Source organism: Thamnophis sirtalis, unplaced genomic scaffold (assembly GCF_051295495.1).
Source record: "Thamnophis sirtalis isolate CommonGarterSnake01/CBP01778 unplaced genomic scaffold, rThaSir2_p1.2 scaffold_2, whole genome shotgun sequence".
Taxonomy (NCBI): Eukaryota; Metazoa; Chordata; class Lepidosauria; order Squamata; family Natricidae; genus Thamnophis; species Thamnophis sirtalis.
Genome location: NW_028261382.1, coordinates 167767666 through 167788838, shown reverse-complemented (window position 1 = coordinate 167788838; position 21173 = coordinate 167767666). Strand labels below are relative to the sequence as shown.

General features: G+C 41.7%; 1 protein-coding gene across 2 annotated transcripts in view; it reads left to right on the top strand.

Annotated features, from left to right (window-relative positions):
• The window catches only part of RNF144B (ring finger protein 144B), a 66052-nt gene extending 45748 nt beyond the window's left edge, over positions 1 to 20304 (top strand). For both annotated transcript variants that reach the window (XM_014060602.2, XM_014060603.2), the window contains 5 exons: positions 12072 to 12132; positions 13868 to 14072; positions 15315 to 15459; positions 16353 to 16442; positions 17693 to 20304. In XM_014060602.2, coding sequence (XP_013916077.2) covers positions 12072 to 12132; positions 13868 to 14072; positions 15315 to 15459; positions 16353 to 16442; positions 17693 to 17833 — 642 coding nt within the window. In that variant the 3' untranslated portion in view covers positions 17834 to 20304. The remainder of the gene's footprint in view (positions 1 to 12071; positions 12133 to 13867; positions 14073 to 15314; positions 15460 to 16352; positions 16443 to 17692) is intronic.
• The last annotated feature ends 869 nt before the right edge of the window (positions 20305 to 21173 follow it).

The window sequence follows — 21173 nt, the reverse complement described above, 5'->3', positions numbered from 1 at the left end:
GGAGAGCCTTCTCGGTGGCTGCTCCGACCCTCTGGAACGAACTCCCCGTAGAGATTCGGACCCTCACCACCCTCCAGTCCTTCCGCGCCGCCCTAAAGATCTGGCTGTCCCGGCTGGCCTGGGGTTAAGACTCTAACCCCACTCGAATTGTGTGGCTGTTGTGTGTGTGTTTTTTTAAATATGTCTGTATGTTGGAAACTGTTTGTCCTTCCCCCCCGCTTTTTGAACTGTGAGCCGCCCTGAGTCCCCCCAGGGAAAAGGGCGGCATACAAATAAAGGGAAAATAAAAAATGAAAAAACATGGAGAGACACGGCCCATACAATTTCCAAGAGTTTGATACAACTGAATGGATATATCATCCTGATCATGTATTAGGTAGCTAGCTAGAGATAGAGAGATGTGTTACACATTATAACGCATGTCACAGGCAACCCATTGGGGAAGGAGGCATTCTAGGGTGCAGAGAGGCAAGGATACTCCTCTTGTCCTGGTACTCTTGGTATAAGATTGTCAAGATCGGAAAAGGGCTTGTTAGAATAATTAGCAGGACTTTCAAGATAATTTCTTGTTAGGGTCCTCAGTTATGCCTCATTTCAAAATTTCATGCTAAGGACCCGAAGTTCTCCAAGGAACCCTGTCATAGAAAGATATTTGGAGTGGGTATATACATGGTACTCCCCAAATTTTGTTCCACTTGCCTAGAGGTCTTGACCTATCTTTAAAAGATGGCCTCAAACTGTTCTCCTTTTCAATTCTCAGGGGCTTGTCATCTGGAACTTATCCACGCATGGATGCCATTGTATGCTGATTCATGTAGTTACAAGTTTATGCTATTTGGTCACTGGACTAATAAGGTGCAAGCTTATAAATTCAGTAGTATTTCTTGGCTTAGATAGTAAAACCAATTCTTACTTTAAAACATTTAGATTAAAACAGCCTAGAGATCAACAAAAAGAGGCCCAGTCTGCTGACTTGCATTAGAACTAAGAAAAATAAGAGCTCTATGAAAGGTTTTGTTGTGGCCCAGCAGGTGCCGTTGGAGCTGCCACCAGACTCCGACAGCGAGGGGCACTCTGAGTCGGCTCTGGAGAAGGTGGAGGACCCTGGATAGGGTTCCGACTCTGAGCAGGGCGCAGAGAGGCTGGTTGGCCACCAGGTGGCACCTGAGCCTTGGACCAGTGGGGAGGAGACAAGGGAGAGTGAGCCGGAGGCCAGTAGTGAGTTGTTCCTGGATGCACGCCATAGAAGAGCTACTAGGTGTCAGGAACAATTACGCAATTTCAGGAGGTGATTGTACTCAGCTGGTGGTCATTAGGCTCCTCTCCAGACTATAAAAAGCTACTTGTGCACACGGCCCTCTTTGCAGAAGTCAACGCAGGAGTGAATGTCGGAGGACAGTACTGTGAGCTTGGCAGGCTGGATTGCTGCCAAGCCTTATCTGTGTTTATTGCTGCCTGAGTTTGTCGGAGTTGCTGCCAAGATCCTTATCTGTTTGTTTGCTTGGCTTTCAGCCACTGAGGTTTTGGTGTCTTGCTATTAAAATACATTCCAGTTAAGCTTGTCTTGGCATCCGTTACTGGACGGAGGAGCGGGTCAGAACAGGTTTAGTGGGAAAAGACCTATTTTTGTACATGGGGATGTACTATAATGGTAACTCTATTACTGAGATAGTATAAACCAGTGATGGCGAACCTTTTTGGCACCGAGTGCCTAAAAGGAAGCACGTGTGCACTCGATGTAGCCGCAACCTGGAAGAGGAGTTGCCTAGGTGGCATGTGTGTGCCGGAAAATGAACTACCGGTTTTTGGTGCGTGCATGCGCACCAGCCAGCTAGTTTTCTGGTTACTGGTGCATATGCATGTGTGACAATCAGCTGGCCGGCGCAGAAGACCAGCTCTTCCAGTTTCCAGCACTGCCACATGCCAGGTGATCGTTGTGTGCGCATGGGTGCCAGAAACCTGGAAGAAGAACGAGCAACACCATACGTGCCAGACAACATGGGTCCATGTGCCATTTCAGGCACACGTGCCATAGATTCGCATCAAGGGTATAAACCATTTTAACATACTTTCTAGGTAACTCCAGAAAGAATAATCCAAGACTGTAAATGACTAGGAATGATGGAAACGGTCAAAACAGTTGTAGATTCCAATCTGGTTCTATGGTTATTATCCTTACGGTCCTTTAATGGTAACTTTTTTGAAAAGTCACATCTGCATATTCCACTAAACGGGCACTATTCAGTGCCCAAATGATAAATACAAATTGCTATGGAAAAGTAGGCAGTGTGACTTTATGGTGTGGTCTTAAAACCCCAGATTTCCACTTGATAAGCGAAGCTTTTAAAATCCCTCCTTGTCTGAAGTAATTTGTTGTCTGCAGAGAACTACAAGAAGTTCTAATATGTGCACTCCAAAGTATTGTTAGGAGTGAATTGGAAGTAGTCCATTTGAAGTACCTTTGCGAGTCCCATTTGGTATCCTGGAGAAAGTTGGTCAACAGGAATAACATTGTTTTGAGTATCATTCCAAGGCCTACATTATCCACTAGAGCAGAAAAACACTTTCCCCTCCATATCCGTTTACCTGAAACCCGAAATAGCATTAATTGGTTACATAGGTTTTCTTGGAATAAGTTCTGTTCAAAAGCAACTATAATAAGCCTTTGGAACACTTCCATGGCAACTGAAGCAAGATTTGAATAGTACTCAGTGTCTAAAAATAGTGACACAACTCCTGTTTAGTTTGCTTATCCTGTTCTTTTCATAGAACACAGCCGGGTGATTAAGGCTCCTCCTGAGCCCTGTTCATTTTCTTTTAAATTTGAGGGAAATAATAGGAATTAGAAGTAGAGGGGGGATAATTGTATGGAGGGGAAATGAGACAGCAAGTGAATGATGGGTGACATTTAAAAGACAAGCCTGATTGTTTCCTCTACCTTTATTTTTGAGTACATTTTTAAAAGATTTGTTGGCAGTGCTAGGAAAGGATGAAGTGTCTTTGTAATGGCTCTCTTGAGCATTTATTTTGGCGCTGCCTTGGTTGAGCAGCGGGCAAAGAAGTGGCAGCTATAAGTATAGAATAGGGGAGCTCACTCTCATATGAATAACATCTTGTTGCCTTCAACTCATCTGCATACAACTTTGTTTGGGAAGTTGTACTGAAAGAATAGATAGGTGGATCAGTGTGAAGCAGTAGAAAAGTTAAGGTTGAACTATTCAAATAACCCGAAGGGACGTGGTGGCTCAGTGTCTAAGACAGAAATGTTCTTGGTTTAGCTCCAAGTGGGGAAAAAGACACTGGAGACTTGGAGGCTGCTTGGAAAGATGTTTTTAATGATGGACAGGACTACATGGCTTGAATCCTGAACAGAAAAGGTGATCACATGCTTCAATGTTGGTGGAGAAAAAGAGAAGGGAAGGGAGAGAAGCTGAGTTCCTGGTTTTATCCCCTTCTGGCCTTTGATCTTGAGCTTGTATTCTGATTGGTTGTCAGACTCCCATGGGCCCATGCAGGGGCAACTCTCTAGGCTGCGTTTTGAATCCAGGTTTGGTTGAGTTCTCAGATGCCATGTGGCGAGTTGGGTAAAGGGCCAATATTATCATGCCTTAATCCCATCCCCCTGAAGCTGAAGGGGATAACTCTTTATTATGTAAAGTGGACTAGCTCAGGCTTTAATGGCTCATTGACAAAGGGGGATGGGCAGGAAGCTGCAGGCAGCTATTCTGTCTTTTAAAACATGTTTCTTCCTTTTCACATCCAGAGAAATATTCTGCCTTTTCAATATTTCCTAGGATATTTCATTTTTCTGGGAGAGGGCTGGGTGATAACTTCCTACCCGATATAGAAGTCATTTGCATCACGCCAAACATGTGGAATGACAATTAGGAATGGATCGCTTTTGTCGTCATTTCAGTGACACATATAAAAGTGTTGACTTAAAGATAGCAACTGTAGCTACCTGTCTTTATTGTAAAATAGTAAGCACTTAAAGAAAGCAACAACGCTTCATCCAGAAACTGAATCTAGCCTTGCCAATATTTCATAATGTTTCTAAAAAGAAATCTATCTTCAAATTACAGTGGCTCCGTACGCCTCTGTTGTATTGAGTAAAAGCAGAAATAGTAGATACACTGCAAAACTAATGCTGCTGTGGAAAAATCACGATAATTTATAATGCAACTCTGATGGATGCTGAAATTGAAAGATGGGAATCTTACAGAAATCTCCCTCCCATTGGTTGCCAGGTAGATATTCATTCAGCACATTTTGCTGCCTGAAGTATAACAAATAGTATTTCACTACCAAAGTCAGGTTTTGAATATTTAACAGGGACAAACCAGGGAAAATGTCTTTACGGTGCTTAAGCCAAATGTTGTTGCCTTGCCTGACTTGTTTTGAATTTGTGTTTCCTTTTTCAAGAGTTCTGTAGTCCAAAGGAAACATAAAATAATATTTGTGAAAACAAAATATTTGACCTGAAGTCATTAGGTAACAATTGTTGCCATCACAAAAGGAAACTGAAGGCAATGAAACAACTACTTCCTAATTAGAATGAATATAACCAACTTAATATAGTATTTCCCTGAACAAAAGGTCATTTTAAACTGGGGGAAAAAACTGTTTTTTTCAGATGTGTGTTGTGAGTTCTGCCCCAAATTGGTAGTACAGGCAATCCTCAACTTAGAACCACAATTGAGCCCAAACTTTATGTTGCTAAGTGAGAAATTTGTTAAGTGACTTTTGCTCCATTTTACCACTTTCCTTGCTACATTTCTTAAGTGAATCACTGCAGTTGTTAAATTAGTAACACAGTGAATCTGGTTTCCCCGTTGTCTTTCCTTGTCAGAAGGTCGCAAAAGGAGATCATGTGACCCCGGGACACTGCAACTGTTATAAATGTGAGTCAGTTCTCAAGCATCCAAATGTAAATCACGTGACTATGGGGATGCTGCAACAGTCGTAAGTGTGAATAATGGTAATAAGTCATTTTTTCAGTACCGTTCAGGGGTGGGTTCCTGCCAGTTCTAACCTCTTCTATAGAAGAGGTTCCACAAATCTACAGTGCCGTTTAGAACCGGTTCCAGCTCCCTCCCCCCGCCCGTCCACACATCATCGAGATGAAGAGCGAGAGGAGGAATTCTGGGAGTTGAAGTCCACAAGTCTTAAACCTGTCAAGTTTGAACACCCCTGGGTTTTTTTCCCCTAAAGGGTTAGGGGTGCAAGGGTCTTGTAACTTGACAGCTTTAAGACTTGCGTGCTTCAAATGCCAGAGTTTCTGAGCCAACATTTTGGTTGCTAAGCAAGAGTGTTGTTAAGTGAGTTTCACCACATTTTACAAGTTGGTCACGCCCACCCAGTCACATGAGTGCCAAGCCACTCCCACTCGATCACATGGCTGGCAAGCCACTCCCACAAAGCAGGCCACACCTACAGAAAAGGTTCTAAAAAAATTTGAAACCCACCACTGGTACCGTTGTAAATGTGAATGATCAGTAAGCGAACTATTGTTATGTCAAGGACTACCTGTACAGGTTTTCCGTTACTTCAGCCAACAAGGGCTTTTGTGTAGCTATCCTTTATACTGCTCTTGTTTGCAGGTAAAGAGAACATCATTTTGGTTAAGGCACCAGGCTAAAAAACAGGAGACTCTTGAGTTCTAGTTCTATCTTAGCCATGAACGTTGGGTGGGTGACTATGGGCAACTCACTCTCTCTCACGCAACGTATCTCACAGGATTGTTATTGTAGGGAAAATAAAAGGAAGGTGTGTTGTATACGTTTGCTGCCTCGAGGTATCTGTGAAAACAATAAAGGCAGGATAAAAATAGATAGATAAATAAATCTGACCATTCCATTTTACATACTAGGGGTGACAGGATAGAAGTGTTCCAATATCTCAGGGGCTGCCCCAAAGAAGAGGGAGTCAAGCTATTCTCCGAAGCAACTGAAAGCAGGACAAGGAGCAATGGATGGAAACTCATCAAGGAGAGAATCTAGAACTAAGAAGAACTTTCCTGACACTTAGAACAATTAATCAGTGGAACAGCTTGTCTCCAGAAGTTGTGAATGCTCCAACACTGGTGCATTAAAAAGAGATTGGACAGATATTTGTTTGAAATGGTATAGGATTTCCTGCCTGAGCGGGGGTGGGGTGGTGGTGGACTAGAAGACCTCCAAGTCTCCTCTCCTCTCCTTACACACATAGCAATAGCAGTTAGACTTATATACCGCTTCATAGGGCTTTCAGCCCTCTCTAAGCGGTTTACAGAGTCAGCATATTGCCCCCAACAACAATCCGGGTCCACATTTTACCCACCTTGGAAGGATGGAAGGCTGAGTCAACCCTGAGCCGGTGAGATTTGAACAGCCGAACTGCAGAACTGCAGCCAGCTGAAGTAGCCTGCAGTGCTGCATTTAACCACTGCGCCACCTCGCACATACATTTTACATTCTCCCCGGAATACCCCAAGATGCTGCTTTCTGGAACTACTCGTTCCCCCCTAGTGTCTTTGGAACATTGGGAAGTTGGGATTAACTGTGAGGGTCCCTGGTGCTCTCTGAGCTTGGGTGTTTCCTTGCAGACATTTCATTACCAAACTAGATAACACCCTCAGTGCTAGAGGATATTAAATTAGCAGGGGTTTAGCCAGTTTCCCTTTCTGGGGGGGGGGGGGAAGCAAATGAGAAGCAGTTAGGTTTCTGAAAAGATGTGTATTGCTAGTAAGGTAATATAACAGGATCTTGAAAGCCTGTGAAAGCAATTCTCCTGCTTAGGTTATACCCACCATAATTAAGCCAGAATTACTGTGTGTTTGTTTCTCACGCTTTCCCCTGCCCTTGCTGTGGTGTTTCTTGTGGAAAGTCCTGTTTCCTCTTCCACTTTCCCAGACTCTGTTAGCCATGCCCTCACAGCCTGTGACCTATTATTCAGGCTACTACTGAAAGTAAAGTAACTTCACTGGAAGATTGGTAAAATTCTGTCCAAAATTAGTTCATCTGATAAAAGGAAAGGGGCAGAGGTAAGAAGACAGACCCAGGGCGAAGCGTGAGAAACTTTTTCAATGTACCGGGTTAATTTTCTCCAGTTTTACAATTGTTCTTTGCCTCACCAACCTATCAGATGGACTATTTTTGGAGGTAGAGTGACTGTTTTTTTGGTTCCACCACAAAACCGCGGAGGAGAAAATCGCGCTCGACGAAAGCGCGCATTTGACGTCATCACAGCACGATGAAAACATCGCGCTGTGATCGAAAAATGTAAAAATAAAGCGAAAACCTTACCCTAACTCCCCCAAACCTAACCCTAAACCTAACCCTAAACCTAACCCTTAACATAACCCTAAATCTAACCCTAAACCTAACCGTTAACGTAACGCTAAACCTAACGCTAACCCTTAACCTAACGCTAAACGTAACCCTAACGCTCTAAACCTAACCCTAACCCTTAACCTAACCCTAACCCTAGCCCTAAACCTAACCCTTACCTTTATGTGAATCGGCTTGCTTTAATTTTAATTTTATTTCAATTTTTAATTTTTTTCATCGTGCTGTGATGACGTCACATGCGCGCTTTCATCGAGCACGATTTTGTCCTCCGCGGTTTTGACGGGTCACGGGTTTTTTTAGGAGACCAATAGACCCAAGGGTTAATTACGTCATGAAACACTTTTGCTGTGACATCTTTCTTGCACAGGCAACTTGAAACGTGGCTGTAGTTTCCATCCCGGGCATCTAACTCACTGTTTCTCAACATGATGGCTGGAGAACGCTGGGAGTTAAAGACCACATATCTTAAAGTTGCTTAGCTTGAAAAACACTGACTTAACCATTCTGCTCAGACCTGCCCCAGACTTCAATTGCTGATGGTGTTTTTTTTTTCTTTTCTTGTCGGCTTGTGGTGTTGGAGTGAGAAAGCAATTGAAGTTTGGGAAGTTTACCCATCATTTCCCTTAAATTGTCGTGCAGTAAAAGTTGAAAACAGAACCATTCACATGCCTTGTTAGCAAGTAAGATTTGTGCTTGTCAGTTGGAGCAGTGAAGATTACGTTGGGATTTCCTCCCCTCTTTTTGTGTTTTTTTGCTGATTTAAGGACTGGAGAAATGCACATTAACAAGGGTTGTGGGACAGAGACCCCTAAATGTGCAAGTAACTCTTTCAGTGCAGATTTAAGAGAGAAGCTTGAGACATTGAAAATTTGATTTGATTTGATTTTCCTTTATTTGTATGCCGCCCTTTTCCCTGGGGGGACTCAGGGCGGCTCACAATTCAAAAGGGGGGGGGAAGACAAACAGTAGACAATACAACATGTTAAAAAAGAGCACAACAGTCACACAGTTCGGGTGGGGCTACAATCTTAACCCCAGGCCAGCCGGGACAGCCAGATCTTTAAAGGGGCGCGGAAGGACTGGAGGGTGGTGAGGGTCCGAATCTCCATGGGGAGTTCGTTCCAAAGGGAAAAGCCTTTGTCCTGGGCTTAGAGGATAGGGTAACAAGGAAATACCATTTTAATTTAGTTATATATTTACTTCTGTTTCGTTGTGCTTAAATCCTTGTCCCTATTTATTGCCTTCAGCTTCTCCGTGACCTGTCATTAGCTGTCTTTTTTTTTTTTTCCTGAGATCAAGTCTTAATGGTATTGTAATGAGAGATCTTTGGGAGATAAATGGCTTTGTTTGGAAGAGCTGTGCCTTTATTTCCTATCGCAACAAATATGATCTGACAGTAAACATCTGTTTTCCATTGACTGCTATAAAAATTTGCATTATATAACCTCATTGTCTGGGGAAGACAAATGTCCGTCTCTGAATACGTTCTTCAGCTCTTTATTATTAATAACAACACAACGCTCTCTTGTGTGATAGCTCTTCACTATTCCATTGTTTTGATTTGGGCTTGTTTTATTTTTAAAACAAAAAGCAAAAAGGAGGAACACTGCCCAAAGATGTTTTGCTTTCCTATATCCAATTATTTCACTTTTCTTTCTGCAGCTCCGAACAAATCCTCAAAGTCTTGTTTGAGATGGCGAGGGAGGTATTTAATGAACAGAAATGAATATTTTATGATAGGAGTAATGTGCACTCTCTTGCTAAAGTAGGGGTAGCAATAAACTGACATCCATGGGAAGCCAAAACTAGGAGTGATGAAAGAAAGAGCAAGAGAAAAAGCACCTTAAATCTGTCCTCTTGATTTGTAGAAACATGATTCTGAAATCACAGCGTCAATAGCATTCATTAACTTGCATACATCACTAATTACTGGCATTTAAATTAAACTTGAGAGACCGCCTACTGCCAATTACCTCCACTAGACCGATAAGATCGCATAGATTAGGCCTCCTCCGAATTCCATCAGCCAGCCAGTGTAGACTGGCAACTACCCGGAGGAGAGCCTTCTCGGTGGCTGCTCCGACCCTCTGGAACGAACTCCCCGTGGAGATTCGAACCCTCACCACCCTCCAGTCCTTCCGCGCCGCCCTTAAAATCTGGCTGTCCTGGCTGGCCTGGGGTTAAACGATTCTAACCCCACTCGAATTGTATGACTGTTGTGTTCTTAAATGATGTAGTGTCTCCATGTTGTAAATTGTTTGTCCTTCCCCCCTCCCTTTTGAACTGTGAGCCACCCTGAGTCCCCCCAGGGAAAAGGGCGGCATACAAATAAAATGAAAATGAAAATGAATGAAATTAGAATTGCTCTAGGTCAGGAGTCTCCAACTATGGCAACTTTAAACCCGGTGGACTTCAAGTCCCAGAATTCTGGGAGTTGAAGTCTGCCGGGATTAAAGCTGCCAAGGTTGGAGACCCCTGCTCTAGGTGATTTATCTGTAGACAGTTGTGTTGTCTACTACATATTCACATTTAAAGAGAATCAGAATGTCCCTGAGAAGTTATTTTGAAGTTGGTAATAAAAGAGTAAGATAGGAATACTACCATCCATCATTATTTGCTGCAGAGAAACATTTTGATGAGGCGCTTTTATTAGCTGCAGAGCTACAATTTCTGAAACAGCAAGAATTCACAAACTAGCTATTCCTATGAGAGTCAAAGAAGTTAATGGCATGTATATGCGGGTAGGGATAGAGGCAATTTTAGCATATCCTGTTCCCTTTTGAAGTACGGATATGGCAGCAGATAGCAGCAGGGGTTTTACTAAGATAGTTTCTTGTAATCTTTGTCCCATTTCCTTCTTTGGTGTGGTTTTTTTTTGTGTGTGTGTGTGTGTGTGTGTGTGTGTGTGTGTGTGTGTGTATGTATAGATATGATGTTACTTACCAATACATATACTTTAAACTATATTTTAAAATATACTTTAAAGTATATTAAACCCCTCCTATCCTTACATGAAACACAAACCCCCAACCAATCGGAACACACCTCCACCCAATCAGAACACAGCCAACCTCCCACCCAATCAGCTCAAAGCCCCACTGGCAGTTAAAAGGAAGAAACAGCAAAGTATTATACTGAATACTGAAAAACATGGCTCATCTTTCACATTGCTCCGGGAAGCACCAAGCCGAGCAAACAAGCCTGAAGATGACGAATGAGACTTCATCGAACCATCGCCAAGACACTTCCAATTTTACGCGGGAGAAAACCCGAATAACCAAAGACCTACATACTAACACCCGCGAAAACCTCAGAAAACAGAAAACACACACACGTGTGTGTGTGTGTGTGTGTGAGTGTGAGTGTGTGTGCCCGGAGTCCTTCGGGATTGGGTGGCATATAAATTTTAATAATAAATAAATAAATAAATAAATTTTAAAGGGCAGGATACTCGTATGAACAAAATTGCATATGCTCCTTCTCATGATGGGCGGCGTAGAATTCTGATGCATAAAATAAATACAATTCCTGATCCTCCGATGTCAGATATCAAAGGCTATGCCTTAGAACAGCGTTTCAATTTAGGATAATCACAGATGTTATTAACTGCTGCCACGGAAAGCGGAATAAAATCCAAATGATTAATATCAGTGGGAGATGCTAACAGGGCCCTTTCTGTCTGATAATAAATCCGTTTTGCCTAGGGATACATTTGCTCTGCGTAGGGAGGGAGCTGAGTGCTGGGATGATTAGAATGTGGCACAGGGGAATAATCTGAGTATATTCAGCAAGTGATGTTTTAGTTATTATGATCATTACCATGTGACAGTTCTGGTCATTTGAATCTTCCATACTGACACATAGTCAATCATCACCTTAGAGTTGTTACTGTCATTGGGGGGGGCGGAAACCCGCAAAGCAAAGTATTATACTGAATACTGAAAAACATGGCTCATCTTTCAAAGCCTTCAGAAGAGATTCTACATAGCTAGACCTGAAATAAGTGTGTTAATATTATTTAAATGCGAATGACCTAAAGATTTGTTTGGGACATTTTGAGATACCGTACTTTCTGGTGTATAAGATTACTTTTTAACCCCCCAAAATTATTTCAAAAATCGGGGGTCGTCTTATACGCCGGGTATACGAGCTGAAACTGATCCTCCACCTACATGCTTGCACTGTATAGCACGATTCTCCCTCCCCTTCCACCACCCCGCTCCACCTAAAACTAGCACGAATCAACGTAGGGGTGGAAAGACACATGTGCATTGACCAGAGAAAGCCCCAAACCAACTTCACGCCCCCCCAAAAAAGGGTGACTCTCCCTCCAGCTATCTATCTATCTATCTATCTATCTATCTATCTATCTATCTATCTATCTATCTATCTATCTATCTATCTATCTATCTTATCTATATCTGTACACACACACACACACATACACACACACATACATAGATATATATTTATGCAGGAAACTGAATGTAAAATTCAAAAATGTGGTCCTCTGGAGTGAGTTTGATAAAGAGAAACATTTTTTAAAAACTATTCACTAAGATTTTGAGAGTATTTATTAATAATTGCATTTAGGCTACTTTCTTTTTAAATTCACCTCAATCACTAGTGTTGCAATTGTTCTGTGAGTGAGCGGGAAAAAAATCTTCATTGAGTTATTTTTAGAAATGAAATTGTAATCCACACTTTCTTTTTAACATTTTGCTATTGTGTTCTTCATTCCAGATAGCCAGCTTGGTGTCTGCAGACCAATTTCAGTTGTACAAGCAGTTGAAATTTGAAAGAGGTAATTTTTTTACATTAATATGTAGGGGTTCAGATTGCCTTGTTAAATTCACAAAGTAGCAAAGAAGATGTAGCAAAAGTTACTTGACTAGTTGTACTATCTTATGGAGGTCTATTCAAAAATAATTTATTAATTTTATAATTACAATTGTTTTTACAATTCTTAAATCTGCAGATCAGATTAAGGAAGAAGATTGCCACTTATCTCCTGATCAGAAATCATAAGATTTTTCTGGTGCAATGTGGCTGATGACAGCAGGGTTATGGAAAGAGATGTGTAGACTCTTCATGGGAATCAACAGGAGTTCATGCTATGTGCATGCATACACACACTTACATGTGTGTGGTTTTTTTTGCCATAGGAAAAGTTTAACCCTTGCTGTTCATTCTTCATGGTGTTGAACGCTCTTTCCTTGCCTGGTGTCCATGGCAGTTGGGAGGCAATACATTTAAACAAATTACCGTACTAATAATAAGCCATTTGAAAAATTAAGGCATAAACTGACAGTGGTGGTCCCAGTGGTTATCAGCACACTGGGTGGCATACCAAAAGGTCTTGGATGACACTTAGAAAATCTGCACCTTGACAACATTTTCATCTGTCAATTACAAAAGACCACGCTGCTTGGATCCATGAATGTATTATGCCAATTCATTAAAGGTTATTGGAAAGAGGAAAGCCAACTTCAGCTAAAGATCTGGAAGCAGTGACTTCATGTTGTTGTGTTTATTATAATAGCCTTTTACTGTCAATGTTTTAAAATTCAGAAAATTGCATTCCTTCCTTTCTTACATAACATAGTCAAATTGGGCTAAAAGTGGAGTTTCCTTTTGAAAGTTTTACCAAGCTAGAATACCTGACACGATGCTCTCGTAGTTCTTCCTCATGTGAAATGAATTATATGAATTATTTTTTTTTGGAGGATGCTTGGAGGATTCAGACCACTGGATGAATTCTGATGTAATGAAAGAACAATCCCTTTTGCCTAATGATTCATTCCCTGTGGGATGTTGGATATTCAATTACTTTTCAGAAGCAACTTCACATTTCCTAAAATACTGTACAGTAAGGAAACTCATGCTAGGGAAATCAATCATTTTTTTCCCCAGTTTACACCAGGGGTGGGTTTCAGGCGGTTCGTGGCGGTCCCCGCGAACCGGTTGGTCGGCGAACCCGGAAGTAAGTAACTTCCGGGAACGCTGAAATGTCCACCCGCCCGCCCGCGTTTCTTACCCGGTTTTGACAAGTTCTACGCTTCCACGCATGCGCAGGACGCATACAGCGCCTGCGCGATCCTCCAGGAGCAGCTGGAGCATCACACAGGTGCTAGTACGCATGCGTGCTCTGAGCGCATGCACGGGGACGCCGCCAGCCCCGTTCCAACTGAACCGGTTGGAACGGGGCGAGAAACCCACCCCTGGTTTACACTGAGGGTATATTCATAATTGCCAAACTGGCGGCCTGCGGGCAGGATGCATCACGAGCAGACCACGCCCACACTGCCTCCACAAAGGAAAAAAATGTCACAATAGGTCACATGATGCGAATGAGTTTGACACCTATAGTTTAGATAAAGACAAGATAGACAAGATGGATAAGCAATTTCCTCTTTTCTAAAATATGCTGGTAGATATAAACCATATAATATCCCATGTTTATAACTTTGGTTTCTCTTCTGATTGTATAAATCTTTCACCTTTTCCAAAACTTACGTTTTGATCTGTAACATTCTCAGAAGTGCATTTGGATCCACTGAGGACCTGGTGTCCGTCTGCTAATTGTCAGACCGTGTGCCAAATTGAACCAAGTGACTCTGGATTACCGGTGCCTATAAAATGTCAGACGTGTTACTTGACATTCTGTTCATCATGCAAAGAACCTTGGCATGTGGAGGGATCATGCTCAGAAAGCCATTTGGTGGGGACTGCAAATGAGCAAGGGTAAGCGAAGAATCTGTCCAGCTGTTGCGAAATCTTTCTATCATTCAAATTGCTATAAACACTATATTTCTTTAGCAAGAAATTACATTTCTGACCCTGGTTCAATAATGCAATTAATTAATTGTTTGCTAGCTGAAGGGAAGACATTCTGGGCTTTGATTGAGGCACCTCAAGTATTTGAAATGCTGCTTCAGCATTCTTGATTCTGGAAGGTCTGTTAGCCCAAATGACGGTTCCACCACAAAACTGCGGTAGACTAAAGCGCGCTCGACAAAAGCACGTACGTGACGTCATCACAGTGCGACGAAAACAGCACGCTGTGAGCGGTAAACTTAAAATTAACGCGTAAATCTAAACCTAACCCCCCCCAAACCTAACCCTAAACCTAACCCTAAGCCTAACCCTTAACCTAACCCTAAACCTAACCCTATACCTAACCCTTAACCTAACGCTAAACCTAACGCTAACCCTTAACCTAACCCTAAACCTAACCCTAACGCTTAACGTAACCCTAAACCTAACCCTAACCCTTAACCTAACCCTAACCCTAACCCTAAACCTAAACCTAAACCTAACCCTTACCTTTATGTGAATTGGCTTGCTTTAAAAGCGCTTTTTAAAGCGCCCTTTTTTCTCCGCGGTCGTATTTGTCGCGCTGCTGATGACGTCACATACGCGCTTTAATCGGGCGCGCTTTAGTGACCGCGGTTTTGACGGGTCACGCAAATGGCAGATTTAGGGATCAGGGTTAGCTAGGTAATATGGTAATTTCTTGGTGGGCATTTCTTGGTGCAATCGAAGCTGTTTGCCTGGGTATAACTTCTACAGAGTAAATACAAGGAATTATTTAAGGGCTGTTTTGTATCTTATGAGGAAGCATGGATGAGAATTATATTTTAATTTCATATCAACTTCTTAAAACAGAATACTAAAGCAAAAAGAAGATGAACTTATCGGCTCATTTTCCCAGTGGAGGAAATATGTGAATGCCAACATTATCCAACCATTAAACACAGTAACAAAACAAATGGGGGACCTTCTGCTATTTTTGCATGTGTTTGCAAAGGTTGCAGTGGATAATTGTTGCATAAGGGAAGTGCTTTTTATCCAGCTGAAGCACATTTACATGGGTCAATAATATTCTTCTAGGCAACTGTGCTTCAGTTCAGTCTGAATGATTAGCGAAATAGCCAAGGTACCCTTAAGACTGTTTCAGTTTTTTTTCCTCCTTTTCTTTTCCAGAACACTTATTAAAAACAACCCAGAAGCTCCAATTAAACAGTGTCCAGTCTGTCGGATCTATATTGAGCGGAACGAAGGCTGCGCTCAAATGATGTGCAAAAATTGCAAGCACACATTTTGCTGGTACTGCCTACAAAATTTGGATGTAAGTCGTCTCTGGCAAAAAGGTTTTTCCTCTATAGTTGTTTAACCCTTCTAGCTAGGAAGACCGATGCTTAAAACTATTAACTTTCCATGATGGCATCTCTTGGTTTTCCTTCTGCTTTTTTTTTGAGTTCTTCATCCAAATCTTATGGCAGCAGATCTCAGGCATATAACATTTGATGAGGATAAATTGAATTTGAATTGAATTGAATTTATTGCATTTATATGCCGCCCTTTTCCCCAAAGGGGACTCAGGGCGGCTCACAATCCAAGTCAGGGAAGGGGGTACAGATAAGGGATAAAAAGACGAACAGAACAATGCACAATTTAAAAGCACACAACAACCATACCATTCGAGGGCGGGGGCAAAAGCTCTTTAGCCCCAGGACTGTCGGAACAGCCAGGTTTTAAGGGCTTTGCGGAAGGCCTGGAGGGTGGTGAGGGTTCGAATCTCCATGGGGAGCTCGTTCCAGAGGGTCGGAGCAGCCACAGAGAAGGCTCTCCTCCGGGTAGTCGCCAGTCGGCATTGACCGGCGGATGGAATTCGGAGGAGGCCTAATCTGTGGGATCTAATCGGTCTATTGGAGGTAATTGGCAGCAGGCGGTCTCTCAAGTAAATGGAGTTTTGCAAATGTTACGTCTTCCTTTTTGTTCCTCGTTTGCCAGTGATTCTTTTTCCTGCTTTATAAAGCTGTACACTCTACAAAGCCTTATAAAACATGCAGTAAATGCATCATAGAAGGTTAATTGGTGTCAAAGTGTTGGTGACACTAATTTTTGTGAAATTCCAAGTTTATAAAATAGAGCTCGAAGAAGCCTAAGACCCTCCTGTTGCCACTTCGTTATCCAAGAAGGTTGAATATATACATAATGGGGTACTATTTTGCCTTTCAGAACGACATCTTCTTAAGGCATTATGACAAAGGTCCCTGTCGAAATAAACTGGGCCATTCACGAGCTTCAGTTATGTGGAACAGAACACAGGTATGCCAATAACATGGATTTGTGTTTATTATAAGACCCTTGGTTTTAAAGCACCAAAGTCGGAAATCGGGAGACCATGAGTTCTAGTCCCATCTTAGGCACGAAAACTGGGTTGACTTTGGGCCAGTCACTCTCTTTCTCTCTCTCTCTCTTAGCCCAACTCACCTCACAAGATTGTAGGGAAAATAGGAAAGGGAAGGAGTATTAGGTATGTTTACTACCTCGAGTTATTTAAAACAATTAAATTAAAGAATAATAAAAGGCAGGATAAAATAATCTAAAAATAAGGTTCGATGGTGTATAGCAGGGTTGTCAAACTTGATTTCATTGAGAGCCGCATCAGGGTTGTGTTTGACCTTGGGGGGCCTGGGGTGGGTGTGGCCGGCATAGGCGGGCCCCGTTTTCACTGGCAGAGTGCAGCAGGAGGCCATTGTGGCTAAACATGGGGTCCAGGGGGGCTGCGCATGCCCCCCGAGCTCTATTTTCGCTAGCAGATGGCTGCAAAATGCCATCATGGCTGAAAACAGGCCCCCAGAAGGGCCGTGTCTGGCCCTATTGAGCTCCGTTTTCACTGACAGAGGCACCGCAGGCCAGTCCTTTGCTATTTCCAGGGTGGCCCCACAGGCCAGACCAATGGTGGGTTTCAAAAATTGTTCGAACCTACTCTATGGGTGTGGCCTCCTTTGTGGGAGTGGCTTGCCACCCATGTGACCGGCTATGAAGATGCCGATGACACTTGTCAGAACCACCTTAAATTACCTCACACACAGCACTGGCAGGCATAAGAATATGAGGTAAACTTGTTTTTTAAAGGGCATCTTTGGTTTGCGTTAAAACAACTTCAACACACGCATTGTTCTGATTGCACCACAAACGCAGTAGTCATCCTTACCTTTCACAGAGGCCCTGAGTTTTATAAATATGAGCATGATAGTGTAGAATAATCATATCCAAGGACCAGTAGTGGGTTTCAAAAAAGTTTGGAACCTCTTCTGTAGGTGTGGCCTGCTTTCCGGGTCCACTGGTGGAACCTCTTCTAACCGGTTCGGTAGATTTGACGAACCGGTTCTACCGAACAGGTGCGAACTGGTAGGAACCCACCTCTGGGCCAGACCTAAGTACCCTACGGGCCAAATTTGGCCCATGGGCCTTGAGTTTGACACCCCTGGTGTATAGATATGGATACAGGTTTTTTTTAATAGATATAGGGTTTTCCTTCTTATTTCTTATTTCTTCTTTTCAATTTTTAGGTTGTTGGCATCCTAGTGGGCCTGGGAATCGTCGTTTTGGTCACATCTCCGTTGCTGCTCTTAGCTTCGCCCTGCATCATTTGTTGCGTCTGCAAATCCTGCCAAAGCAAGAAAAAGAAACACAGCCCACCACCAACATAAAATATTCTGCCTATTTTGGATGTGGATGTCCGTCGCGTTTGTCAGGGAGAAGACTTAATGGTTGACGTCTTGCACTCGGCTTTACCAACCAATCCTCCTTTGTTCTGCCAACCTCTGTAAAAAGTGCCTACTGGTTCACAGATTGCCACTTTATTTGCAAGCTGCAGCTCAGCTGGGGTGGGGTGGGGCTATTTGTTATGATCTGGGTTAACTCTGCTTTTTCCTTTTTTTCTTTGAATGGAGCCGGACTTGTAAAGGTATTTTAAGGTGTTTCAAAATGACTGCTTGGTTGAAATTGGCAGATGAAACTGCAGCCGTTCACAAGAATGCTGAATGACCATTGATTTTCAGAGCACCTTGATACTATATTTCCTGAAGCAGTTATACAGTTTGAGTAAGAAAATAAAATGGATAATTCAGCACTTTTAAAAGAAAACGTGGGTTACTTTAAATTGTAGATTTCTAGCGCAGACTTAGTGGCAGTTGAAAAAAACAACTCCCAACTCTTTTAGTAACTGTACAACTTTTTATTTTTTAAAAAAAGATCTATCGCTGAAAAGGGGGAAACCATAAAACTCAAGCGTTGAACATTATTGATAGATCACCTTGCCAATTTACATTTTTTTTCAGAGGCAAGTCAGGTCAAATAATTTATTTACAATAAGTTCTACTTTGCGACAGCACCAAAACCAATAATACAAGTCTGGCCTTACATTTTAAGCCTAAAATGCTGAGCAGATCACCCTATTTGTATTATTAATATGGCCTATACATTAATTGCTTCCAAGCAGTTGATAAATCCTGAGTGCTAGTTGAGATGCTAGCTTTGGTCCAGAAGTCGGAAGGGTGGCATAACCAACTTGAATGTGACATAACTGGGCCTTTATTTATTTTTCTCTAGATTTCATTATTACTGTCTTATTCCTCATGGTTGAAGTTTAGCAGAGGAGTGAAAACGATATTGAGCCATAAGGACTTTGATCATCAACTAGAAGAACTGAACTTGTCAAAAGGTTTGCCTTTGTAGACATACTGTTCAGTAAAGAATAGTAACTACTTAAAAAACCAAGAACTTGAATGACCCTAATAAATATTGTTGCAACAAATAAGAGCCATTTTGTTGAGCTAGGGAGAAACTGTGAAAATAACACAGTGTTCTCCGAACAAATATTTGTAAGTTGTGGACTAGCTGTATATCTACAACAAAACTGTGAAGATATCATATAACTCAAAACAAGTTACATGCATAAGCATTGTTAATAAATCTAATTTTCAGATGAAATAACTACTTGCCCATGTTGGAATATCTACTATCTCAAAACAGATCTTCAGCTAGTGTGAAATAAAAAAAAAAAAGAGGCGTCTTGAAAATATTCTAAAAGAACAAAGGATGTTGGAGAATATCCAACCAATCTTGGCTACAAGAAAATAATTCTATATTCTGATCATGCCTTCATCCACACCATCCCATTCTATAATAAAAGGTGGCATTACATATACAAGGCACTCAATTATTTCTTGAACAATTAAGTTTATGTATGCTGTGGTATCTAGTCTAGTACATCAAGGAAAGCCATGTATGTTTCATAATGCTCAAAATGTTGTCTAATGTCATAAAATAAGAGCCAAGGTGGCGCAGTGGTTAAATGCAGCACTGCAGGCTACTGCTAGATCAGCAGGTCAGCGGTTCAAATCTCACCGGCTCAGGGTTGACTCAGCCTTCCATCCTTCCGAGGTGGGTAAAATGAGGACCCAGATTGTTGGGGGCAATATGCTGACTCTCTGTAAACCGCTTAGAGAGGCCTGAAAGGCCTATGAAGCGGTATATAAGTCTACTGCTATTACTGCTATAATTGTGTGGACTTCCACAAAAAAAAACCTTTTTAATAAGCTTAAATTATTGGATCATTTACTGTAGAAATAAATTGCCATATCATCAAGGAATATTGTGGTTAATATATCTCACGTATTTCTTATGAAACAGCAAAGTTCTATCTAGCATGGTGGCTGGGGAATTCTGGGAGTTGAAATCCAAATATCTTAAGATTGCTGAGGTTGAGAATCACTGACCAAGAACTACCTGACTTGTATGTATCTAATTTTCGGGTATCTAGCTTGATAGTAAAATATAAGCCTTAGGAACCTTGGCCGGTGTAAAAATTTAATAAATAATAATAATTAGGGCTTGAATCTTTATTATTTGAATGAAAAGGGAGAGGACAAAGGAACCACAATGAAGAACCAGTTGTCCTACTGTAAATTTCTCTATGTCCCTCCCCCCCCAAGAATCTTTCCGCTTCCCCAGTTCTTTTTAGAATTAAAATAGATGAAACTTATAGGAAATCAATAAGACAGAATGTTTACCAGAAAATAGTAGCCCATGAGATAAAGGATGCATATTTCTTTTTCTTTTTCTTTTTCTTTGTGTAAAACTTGTTAACATGAATAAATAAAACTTATTTTGACAAAAAGCTGTTGACCCACTACGGGAAATATATATTTTTTAATGTTTTAAAGTCTATCGCTATTTTCAACAGACATTTCAGTAATTTTTCTATACGTTCAGCATTAAATGGAAAACGGCAGGAAATAATGGGCCAAAGCGTGTGCTTTCATTTCTACTGCGCATTGTCTCAGGTGAAGAATGGCAAATGGATATGATAGAAAATGTATTTAGGTTTTATTAGGAAAATGTATTTAGGGAAAAAAAATTAGGCCTTTAGACATTCACAGAGGTTATCATGCTAATGAAGGATTTCAAAAAGGAGATAATTGTCTGTTTGTTTACGCTAGTACAATTTTATTAGTCTCTTAGTGTAATGGAGGTGCAAGGCTACCATTTTTTAAAAGATTCATTAGAAACTCTGCAGGAAGAAAGTGCAAATGTACTAAGTTATTTAATGATTCAGCATTAGGAGTTTTCAAAAATAGAAGTATACATGAGTCTTTGTTATTAGAAGACGTTTCAGTCGTGACCTGACAAATGCGCGCATGACAAAAGCACTCCGAAGAAACCGCGATGAGAAAACCGCGACATCATAAACGCACCCATAACAACGCGCCGACAAAACCGCACTCACAAAAGCGCGATTTAAGTTAAGGTAAGCGTTAGATTCAGGGTTAGGTTCAGGGTTAGGTTCAGGGTTAGGTTTAGGGTTAGGTTTAGGGTTAGGTTTAGGGTTAGGTTTAATGTTAGGGTTACGATTAGGGTTAGGGTTATTAGGTTGTTATTAGTTCTGCGTTGAAGGCGCACTTTTGTCGGTGCTCTGTTGTCGTCGCGCTTCTGTGCTCATTTGTCGGCACGATTTCAACCTTGCGGTTTTCTCGCCGCGGTTTCGTC